Raw genomic sequence first — 10,650 nt, forward strand, 5'->3', positions numbered from 1 at the left:
TGACTAGTTGAAAGAGTCACAGTCCATCTTTATCATGACACATAATTGACAAGCAGGTTGTCCCTCCCACCTGTCAAAAGCTCTTGCATGGGGATTGCAAATTTGATGTAGAGGGGAAGAAGAAAAGAGCATTGATAGCAGATCCTGTCCTTTGCTGATGCTTGTGATAGACACCTTTTGGAGGGGAGAAAGAAAGCTGCTTTTTGTAAGCAAATGCAGCAGGCAGGACTTCTCCTGTGCTCTGCCGATGCTCACAAAAAGCACCTTTTATTTCTTCTTGCCTTGGCTGCTGTGCAGGGAAAACGCAAGAGGCAAAATCCTGGTTTGGCTGCAAGTACCTGTTTGCAACGGGACGTGGGTGGCGCTGTGGGTAAAACCTCAGTGCCTAGGACTTGCCGATCGTATGGTCGGCGGTTTGAATCCCCGCGGCGGGGTGAGCTCCCGTCGTTCGGTCCCAGCTCCTGCCCACCTAGCAGTTCGAAAGCACTCCTAAGTGCAAGTAGATAAATAGGGACCGCTTTATAGCAGGAAGGTAAATGGCATTTCCGTGTGCTGCGCTGGTGCTGGCTCGCCAGAGCAGCTTCGTCACGCTGGCCACATGACCCGGAAGTGTCTCCGGACAGCGCTGGCTCCTGGCCTCTTACGTGAGATGAGCTCACAACCCTAGAGTCGGACACGACTGGCCCGTACGGGCAGGGGTACCTTTACCTGTTTGCAAACCCAAGAGAGGATTGAAGCATGCCCTCCTGTCCATTAACTAATGCCATGAGCAATGTGACCTGGTTTATAGGGGAACATGGGTTATGGGACAATTAAACCTTCTGGTCAGGGTCAGGATTAGTCCCTATGCCACATGTCCAATGATTGAAAATATCAAGTTGGAGACTTACAGGTTGGCAACTAATGAAACTCCTGTTTGAAGTACGTAGCGTTTCTTGTTGGTTTCACATGTCCAAGAAAGCTAACTCATTCAGAGATGCTGGGCTCAGTCAAAGGTGGTCCCTGTTCATTGTTTCCTTCTTGCCAGGTCTCTTGTTTCCACAAACAACTTCCTTCTGCAGCAGCTGAATAAAGAACAAGACCCTTCCGTAGGCAAAACAGGCCGTCTTTCGGAGAAGATCCCTGATGCTCCTTGTCATGCCTCTTGCCCTGCGAGAACGTCCCATCGTGCTTCCCTCACCTCTCCCATTGCTTGGAATCCAGAAATGTTAAGCGGCTGTCCTCTCTGACAGAAAGCACAGAATCACTTTCTTCCCATGGTGACTGTCATACAAATTATGCTTCATTTTCACATAACCAACCAATCAATCAATCTCTTTATTACAGGCAGTGACCAGTATTCTTCATTTTCACATAAGTATATTATGAAAGCCTGTTGGCAGGTGTGCCTACTCTTTGCTGCTTTTATTGGTACTATTTCTTTGACTCCTTGTGGCCCTAGGAGGGACTCACTGGAGTGTCCAGATGTGCTCTGAGGACATCCCAAAACAGAAGCACCCACAAACATACTTATTTCACACACTCCAAGGCCAGGAAGAGAGTCCACAGCCTCCCTGCTCTACTTTTTTTCCTCAGGGACATTGGCTTCAGCCCCCATCTCCCAGTTTGTCCTCCATGCCTGAACCAAAGCCCAGCTTTCCAGTGGCCAGACTATAGTGCCTATGGTTAACTCTGTCTCCTTTTCCCTATTCAAAAACACCCTTCTGCTGTTGTCTTCCACACATGCCCCTCGGTCCTTTCCCTGAGCCCACAAGGCTTCCTTTCTTCAGAACTTTATAGAGTGGCCAAGGCTTCATTGTCTCATAGTATCCAGATGGAAAGGTGTGGTGGTTTGATGCAGTAACACAATGTATTAATGCTGAGTATAATCCTTAGCTAGTGGGATTACACACCAGAGTGTGCAAAAAGGGAAATTGTAGGTGTTGTTAAAATGATAATTGAATTCAAGATGTACCATCTCTGATAACAACAGCTTGAAAGTATGTAGCTAACACTAAGCTTGAATTGAGAGGTATCACCCAGTTATCCTGGCCCATCGTCATGCATTTGTGCAGCCCTAAACTGTGATCCGGACTTTCTGCAAGGCAAACCCACAAAATCATCTTGCAGCCATAGGGAGAGAAGCAGACGTCTTCTGGTCAATTGCTCTGGTTTTGGCTTGACCTGGTCAACTTCTCTCTCCACCCAACCCAGACGAGTAATAAGATGGAAGCTTATTATGGAATTGGTGCTGCTTGTACAAATAAGCGTTTTTGCAGCATCCATAAATTGCATCATCAGAATGATGACAGGCCAGACTTTCTTCTGCACTTTAATCTGAATTTCCCTTTACTGTGGAAAATCTGGCAAGTAGAAAGAGCCCAGAGAGAGGTGCAGGTTCAGCTTCAAGGCTGTAATAAGAAAAGTACCAACTACAGAGGTCTAGCACAAGTTCTCTCTTTCACTCGTGCACAAGAAAGACCAGTATTTATTTTAAAAAATCTTAACAAAATCTTAACAATTTTGCCAGTGCCATATCTCACATACAAAATACTTTTTTTGTTTCCGATATCTAGTCTTCTTGTGTCACAGCACTTACAGTGCTCAAAAGAGCAGTCCTAGTCTAAAAACTGAGCCCTAAGGACACATGACTGCAGAGGTGGCCAGCTCACTCCAAGTTGCCTCCTAATTTGAGAAACCTTGTGATGTACTGGTGAAGGCAAAACTGCCAGCAGCCTTTTGAGGTTGGGTTCACCAGTGCTCTGTTTTGCCTTAATTATAAAACGGCTTCTGCGAGGGAGAGCAAGTAGGATATAAATGGGTGCATGTTTCGTTGAGGGAGGCGTGCCAGTAACCCAGGGCTGGTGAATGGAGATAGGACTGGGAATGGAATCCCATTTCTTGACATGTCACATTTTGGGACAGAAGACAAGAGACCCAAGAGATGCCACTTCAATTTTTATTCAAAAGACTCATGATACAAAGCTTTACAAAGCCTCAAGCTGCTCCATCCTCATTATGCCTTGGCCCTTCCTTTGGTTCCTTCCGAGGCTCTCACCATGGCAAAACATTCCCTTCCCAAGTCACCAGCACCCCGTGTTGCTTTTCAGAGAGGTTGCAAAGCACTTTCATAATGCCAGACACACTTTCTTCGACAGTCAGGTCAGCCTGCAAGGTACAAACCGTGGTCAGATAGTGATTCTGCAGAGGCACAAGAAAATCTGCAGTGATGGATGAGAGCTCAGCCAGCCACATGAGTGATGGTTTTGCCTATCTAGCTACCAAAGGAGTGGGCAAAAGGGAAGGATGGGATAAGTCTGTCCTTGGTTGTAATTTTAGTGTGGGCCTGACTGAATATTCACTTCTCCAAACAATAAGCAAAACTATATGCAGCTATCCTTGGAAATCAGCACACCCCAAAAATCTGTGATGCAATTCTCCAACAAAAATGTGATCAGCAGCGTATTTATTACAGGCAAGTGTGAATAAAAATGCATCCATTAGTGAGCTCTTGGCTTCCAGATTTACGTATATATGAATGAATACCATGGAGAAAGTGGATAGAGGAAAGTTTTTCTCATAACACTAGACTAGAATTCATGAAAATCCAGTGAAGCAGAATGTTGGAAGATTTAGGACAGATAAAAGAAAGTTAAACATGGAACTCACTCCCACAGGAGGCAGTGATGGCCGCCGACTTAGATGGCTTTAAAAGAGGATTAGACAAATTCGTGGAGAATAAGGCTATCAATGGCTACTAGCCATTATGACAACAATGCTCTGCTTCCACTGCCAAAGACACTCCAACAACTGATGGCTTCCTTAACTCAGACTTTAGTGGCCAACTCCTTGAGGTGGGCAAGAAAGGTCAATGCTCGAGCCTGCCAGGAGGAGCCTCTTCCCTTGGGTGTGCACAATATTAGTAAGACTTTCAGCAAGAGAACTGGTGAGGCTTAGGCTCAGCCAGACTTCCTTTTGTGCTACATTTCTAAGCACAGATCCAGGATTTCCAGGTCTGTGTCCGGGGGGGGGGGGTGATTTGGTTTTTGCCCTGCCACTTTCCCCAGGAAACCTTGTGTTTTACTGCTGAATCAGAGCACACAACAGTTTGCAAAAAAGCTGATTACCATTTGCTCCAATTCAGCAGTAAAAACACTGGTTTTCCTGAGGAAAGTGGCAGGGCAGTACACTCTTTCTGCCTGGACCTGGAAATCCCAGACTTGTGCCCAGAAATGTGGCCCAAAAGGAAGTGTGGATGAGCCATTAGTATGTGTGTATAGTTCTGAATTAGAATGAAGTAATGCAGAGAGTTCTTAAGAAGAAATCCTTAGCTGACTCACCTGCTCACTTCCCAGCTCTGTTTTCACCCAGCCAGGATGAACAGCAGTGCACAGGATCCCATCATCTTTGTAGCCCATTGATTGGCACTTGGTGAGCATGTTCAAAGCAGCCTGGGGATGGACAAAGACATGAGCAGACCCCAATCATAGATGCACAGAGAGCAGAAAGGTCAACTAGGCTGCTGGCTCAGTATACCGTATTTTTTGCTCTATAAGACTCACTTTTTCCCTCCTAAAAAGTAAGGAGAAATGTGTGTGCGTCTTATGGAGCGAATGCAGGCTGCACGGCTATCCCAGAAGCCAGAACAGCAAGAAGGATTGGTGCTTTCACTGCGCAGCGATCCCTCTTGCTGTTCTGGCTTCTGAGATTCAGAATTTTTTTTTTCTTGTTTTCCTCCTCCAAAACCTAGGTGCATCTTGTGGTCTGGTGCGTCTTATAGAGCGAAAAATACAGTAAATTGAGGTTATAAGACCACTCACTTTGGACCCAAAATCTCCCTGCTCTTCACATAACCAACACTGATTGGGCAGACACTGAAGCTGAATTCTCCTAAGTTCTGGGACAGTTTTGCTACTGAGACATGGAATATACTATGCTAAAAAGATGATGATGTCTGTGCCATGGCCATAAAGTGTAGTTGCAGTTGCCACATCACTTGTAACTGGTCCAGAAACTTCCCCCACCAACCCTAACATCTCTAGGAGGTAACAACCACTGACATGGAAACTGCAAACAGGTACCAGAATTATATAATGTAGCCTTACCCAACCTAGTGCCCTCCAGATGTTTTGGACCTCAACTCCCATCAGTCTCAGCCAGAATGGCAACTACATGACTTTTGGAAGAATTCTTACTGTGGAATTCAGGCACACAAAGCAATTTTATCCACTCGTAAGACAGAACAATATGTTCTGTATGGACAAAATGTCCAACTTGGAGAGGGAGAAAGTTGGTGGGTGTTACACAAGGCATTTCAGTAGCACATCACTCACTAGGCCAGCCATTGTTGGGTGCATAGAAAAACTTTTTCAAGGAAGGCAATGGACAGAAATGCCAGATTTGACCCATGTCCCACAGGAGAAGCCTGACCTTGCTGCAGCGATAGGAGACGACTGGGAAAGCGAAATAATGCTCTGGTGTTTTCTCAATGGATCCTAGAACAGTGGACATGTTGATGATGGCTGCTTTCCCGCAGCTCATGCCTTTCTGATTGGATCCGTGGGCAGCCTTCTTCAGCAACGGCAATAATTCCTAAAGAGAGGCAAAAGCTCTTCAGCTGTGCAAAACTGGTCTGCATGAGGATCTGCTAGTAAATGGGCACAAGATTGCAAAGACCATCCACCTCTGGCCTTGTTTCTTACACCTCTCAATTTCTACCCCAGAATATCCTAGTTGGCTTTTTCAAAACGGAAGATATTAAGACTCATCTCTGTTTGGGAGTAATGGAGGGTAGATGCTGTCACAGAGCTGGGCTGATCCTGCAGAACTTTCTCTTACCAACTCAGCCTGTGAATTCACCTAGCCAGAGGCTATTCTCCAGGGGCCTTTTGAAGATAGGAGGAGTGACCTCCCTAACTCAAATCCAGGTGTCACCATTTACAGCCCACTGACCAAGCCCACAAGTCCCATTCTTTTCTCTTAATAATTTTGACCCTCAACAATGAAGCAGTCTGCATATGCAAAGAGGAAAGGCTGCTGTATTGCCCTTTGTTGTCTCCGGCCGGCTGTGCTGCCAGGAGCTGGCCTGGGAGGGGCAAGTCCACTCTGCGTCAAGGGGGCCTGCTTCCCACCCTGTAGTCCAGGAAGGGATTGCTCTTCTTGTGCAGAAAAACTGACCTTGGTCACTAACATTGGGCCCACAAGGTTGATGGTGTAGACGTCCAGCATGTCTTTAGCAGTGGCTGACTCCAAAGTACAGGGCGGCATGACCCCAGCATTGTTGATCACCACGTTCAGCCCAGCGCCTCCCAGGCGGGCCTCAACCTTCTTGGCAGCTGCCTTGACACTTGCCTCATCGGTGGTTTCTACAAAGAAGAAGAAACAAGACACTGTTTTGTGTAGGACTTGACTGCATTCTCACCTGTCTCGCTTGTGTCAGCTATTCACAATAAGTGGGATTATTGGCATGCTCATTCACGTAGGAGAAATGCAGGGAGAGCAGGATTGCATCTTGTGGCTCTGCTTCCAACTTCAGTGTCTTCATCTGAACACTTGTAAGCTATGTAAGGTCACATGTTTGGATGTGTACATGGAGGTTGGTGGGGGCATCTCTCTCTCTCTCTCTCTCTCTCCCTCCCCCCCCTCTCTCTCTCTCACACACACACACACACACCACTCCATGCATTCATCATACTAGAGAGCCAGGCAGATCTCTGGAGGGAATACCATTCCTAAGAGGGCTTGGCTCTCCTCACTCAGCCATTCATGGTAATAGAGAGGAGGGCATTTGAGGCACAGCTTCAAAGCTTGGGCTAGTTAATACAGGTGCAGATGGCTCTTGAGGTGACCAGGCCCAATACCTTTTAAAGCTCGATTTAAAAAAATATATAGAATAGTTAAGCGAGGTGATACTGGGGCCCACTGCCAAGAGCATTTTGGAGAAAGCATCCCTTTCAATCATACTTCCTTACCCCTCTGCAAACTTCTGTTTCTTTAAGGGGCAGTCATGCAGTTTTGCTTTGTATAGCCAGGGGGGAAGGAGCTGGGTGGGGCAGGGAGGGGTGAGGATTAGAGTTGAAATGCCATCAAGAGGTGCCTATCTTATTTCCTTCATAAGCAAATAGAAGCTTGCCTTTTGAAAAAGCCTTGGGCGCTTGTCAGTATTTGGGAGGGGCACCTAATCTCTGCTGAGCGAGGCCCTTATTCAGCTTTACAGAGGAGTTGCAGGCACCCATTCCATTGCCATGGCAGCTGGATCCGATCATTGGGGTGTTGGATAAGTCAGTTGTCAGGTCCAGCCTATTGCTATCAAATGTTGCTGGGAGGGGACCATTTATTGGCTCAGGGCACCACTGCTAATCTCTGCACACATGCCAAGCCTTCCTAGTACCTTATAAGACATTATCTTTTGGCTACTTGCAGCGATTTCTTAACTTATTACTACAAGTTTCTTCTAAGCTTTTCTTACCTGTTTATCCCACAGAATCTTAGATGTGGTTTGGTCAACTGGAAAGTAATTCATGAACCCGGATGGCATTCTCAGCCCTCCAAAACTTTGTGTCTAATGCCTGTTATGAAATTAGAGCTAAACGTGCTGCTTCTCTCAAAGGTTTGGGTGGGTATCACAACCCTCCAACATTTCTCTGATGAAATGATAATGCCTTATAAGGTACTAGGAAGGTTTGTGGGTGACTTAGAACCAGAAGGGGAAATGGAGAAGAACAGTTAGAAAACTATTGTGCATGCTTAAAAAGGCTATGAATATTAGTCAAACTGCCCAGTTGGAGCTAGAGCTAATCAGCATGATCATGGGATGTATGTAGCGAAGGGGGTACATATCAAGGGGAAAATATGAAATAAGTGGACCGGGAAGTCTGTAAACTGCAGTCTCCTAACCAATAGGACAATGTAGGAGGGAAATTTGGACGGATTACTTAGGGCAAATTTGTCCAACAGATTCTGACTTGTAGTGCTTGTTTTGGGGCACATTAAGGGAGGGGAGAGGGCTTGTTAAAGATCCTCTATCTAGTACATGGTCTAGAGGAGCATCTAAATACAGCCAGTGCCTTAAGAAATGACCGGATACAACAGGGAGAAGAAGCTGCCAAGGCTCAAATTAAGAAGCAACAGCCTTGCTGCTGTTTGCTGAAAGAGTGGAGAGGGCTTACCGAGTTGCAGAATTGCCAGATTGGGGTGCTTGGATGCCAGTTGCCTCAGCTCCTGTAGGAAACAAAAGAAAACAAGTTATATCATGTTGTAATGTGTCCGAAGTTCCCCCACGTACATTACCACAGAGTCGTTATAACTATCTTGTAAGTAGGCCAGTCTTAGCCCCATTGTGCAGGTGGCAGCCTGAGGCTTCCATACTATCTCCCACAAGGGCATTGTGGGACTGAACTTGAACAACATCAAGAAAGAACTCCAGAATGGCTGGTGAGAGCCATGTGGTGAAGCTGGAGCAACAAGTTCAAACCTCTTCACAGCTAAAGTTCACATGTAGACTGAAGGAGAACAATATACTTAATTACCCACTTCCTCCCAAGGTGAGCTAAACCTGGCAGGACAGCTTACTCTATGGCATTAACCCCTTCATGCATTAATTAAACTTAAGCAGGTTGGTTATATGAGGCAGTTTATCCCACAATAGGTGAGTTCTGGGTCTGAAAAGGTTGGAAATTTATGCCCTATGGGAATAGTCTTGGTGATGCAACTAACTGACCAAAAGAGCCAAGTGAGGGGCCATCTGCCCCTGAGAAATTGTGCAGCTATTCCAAAGTTTTTTAAAAGCTAGATTTTCTGTGCTCAGAAAACAACAGCTGGAAGCTGAAGAGGGGAAGCATTAGAGGGGAATGTTTTCACATTGTGCAGGTGCCTTGAACAAAGGTGTGGTTGTTCCATAGTAAATGCCCAGCTTAACTTTTAACATGCCCTGGAGCTAGTTGAACATGACTGCTACCACTGTGAAAGCTCCAAAGTATTCAATGTAGGCTGACTTCACCATGTTAAAACGAGGTCATGTGCTAAGGAGTTTCTTTGCAAACCACAGCAGTAGACTCTTTTTTTCTCTTATTGGAACAATAAGTGTCATTCTAATATTCAGCCTCATGTTTATTTCTCTTTGCTACAAACTCAGTTTGCCTCCAGCAACACTCAACTTCCGCATTTGTAAATAAATCCAAGCCTCCCTGTTCTCTCCTCCAAACGGAGAGGCCCCTAAATTAGGGAAGTCTAGAGCATGCAACTCCACAAACAAAACAACCAACCAACTAACCAGAGTTCTCAAACAAGGCTTTGCAAACTTGCCTATTTCCTGTTTTAAATTCCCTGGCTGAGACGAGCCTCTTGCTTATATAACAACTTGGAAATTTTTTAGCACAGATTCTGAAAAGGGCTCTTGCATGCAACACTGACTTATGGAAGTCAGAGTAACACAATCTGGCAGCAGGGAAGGAGAAGTTCCAGCTGGAAAGGATGGAGTGTGGATGGATGCCTGACAGTTGCTTCAGGGGAGGGGGAAAAGTGGATCTTTCTCTTGCATGCACACCCAGGAATTGAAATCCCTAAACTGGAGGAAAGAAGATATTTCTGCTTATAAACAATGTGCAGGGGTTGGGGAGACAATGGGATTTGCAGAAAGAAGCCTGTCTCAGACACATCAGCTTTGCAGAGAGAAAGTGTTTGCCCTCCTATCGTGGAGGGGTGTGTGTGTGTGTGTGTGTGTGTGTGTGTCCCGAGAGGGAGACTTTCTGCCTTCAAAGTCAGCTAAAGAGAGTCTAACAACTCACCTGTGCTCTGGCCCCTTCTGGATCCCGGCAGGTTGCGAACACTACTTGGGGAGGGTTTGGTTTCTCAAGGAAACATTTCACCAGCTGCAGCCCGATGCCTCGGTTGGATCCTGTCACCAACACACTGCGAATGTGACCTGATGCCATCCTGTTCTCACAGAAGCCGTTACTCCTTTCAGCAGCTCCTCTGTGCCTTGCCCCAAGTTTTCTTTCCAGTGGGCTGGGCGTGTGCCATTTCCTGCCGTGACTGGGGCACCCGCCTTCCTTCCCACTGGCTGGCTGCAGAAGAATATCAGATTCCGTGTAGGCAAGCTCAGACTGCTCTTTGCTCAGAACCAATGGGCAGAAGGGATATGGTCAAGGATGAGGAAGTTTTTACAAGTTTTGCAGGCTTTTGGACTTAAAAATAAATAAGCCTCCAAGTCCTGTGAAATAAATGGGTGTGTGTGCACCAGTGCTTCTCAAGTACTTTAGATTGAATTGGGACCCACCTGTAAAAATTTCCACTTGACCTATGCTTTCTAGGCATGGGTCTGAGTGGTTTACCCCCCCTCCTTTCCAAGGAAAAAACTGTTCTTTAGTGACAGATCAGAAGAAATGGCAATCCAGGGGAAACCCAAATTGCTGTTTGCCCCGATTGAGCGCTAAAGATTTGTTTTCCCAGGGGAAAACAGCAGGGCAATAGGAAGTGTGGATAAGCTGTAAATTCTCCTTTCAAATCCCATCATCCTTCCTGAAACAGTCCATACAAGTAAGGACAAATTCCAATTCCTTCACATCTTCAATAGTATTTACAGCGGTACCTCGCAAGACGAATGCCTTGCAAGACAAAAAACTCGCTAGACGAAAGGGTTTTTTGTATTTTGAGCTGCTTCGCAAGACGATT

At 46.0% G+C, this 10,650-nt stretch overlaps 2 protein-coding genes across 2 annotated transcripts in view; one reads left to right on the forward strand and one right to left on the reverse strand.

Annotated features, from left to right (window-relative positions):
• Positions 1–3,486, forward strand: part of LRRC36 (leucine rich repeat containing 36) — a 26,807-nt gene extending 23,321 nt beyond the window's left edge. The window contains exon 14 of the mRNA XM_077931770.1: positions 1,028–3,486. Coding sequence (XP_077787896.1) covers positions 1,028–1,229 — 202 coding nt within the window. The 3' untranslated portion in view covers positions 1,230–3,486. The remainder of the gene's footprint in view (positions 1–1,027) is intronic.
• On the reverse strand, positions 2,925–10,026 carry LOC114601873 (C-signal-like). Its single transcript, XM_028739472.2, has 6 exons — positions 9,765–10,026; positions 8,148–8,199; positions 6,157–6,344; positions 5,410–5,571; positions 4,320–4,430; positions 2,925–3,147 (listed from the first exon to the last, which is right to left on the reverse strand). The coding sequence occupies exons 1-6, from the start codon at positions 9,909–9,911 to the stop codon at positions 3,034–3,036; spliced, it is 774 nt and encodes a 257-aa protein (XP_028595305.1). The 5' UTR covers positions 9,912–10,026; the 3' UTR covers positions 2,925–3,033.
• Between the last annotated feature and the right edge of the window lie 624 nt (positions 10,027–10,650).

Source organism: Podarcis muralis, chromosome 7 (assembly GCF_964188315.1).
Source record: "Podarcis muralis chromosome 7, rPodMur119.hap1.1, whole genome shotgun sequence".
Lineage (NCBI taxonomy): Eukaryota > Metazoa > Chordata > Lepidosauria > Squamata > Lacertidae > Podarcis > Podarcis muralis.

What these genes read in the sequence shown, in the direction of transcription:
- LOC114601873 (XM_028739472.2), bottom strand. Translation starts at nt 9,911, where the DNA reads ATGGCATCAGGTCACATTCGCAGTGTGTTGGTGACAGGATCCAACCGA. An exon ending in TCTGGCAATTCTGCAACTCG is followed by an intron (nt 6,345 to 8,147) that starts GTAAGCCCTCTC and finishes TCTTCTTTGTAG; the next exon opens with AAACCACCGATGAGGCAAGT. An exon ending in GCCCAATGTTAGTGACCAAG is followed by an intron (nt 5,572 to 6,156) that starts GTCAGTTTTTCT and finishes GCCTCTCTTTAG; the next exon opens with GAATTATTGCCGTTGCTGAA.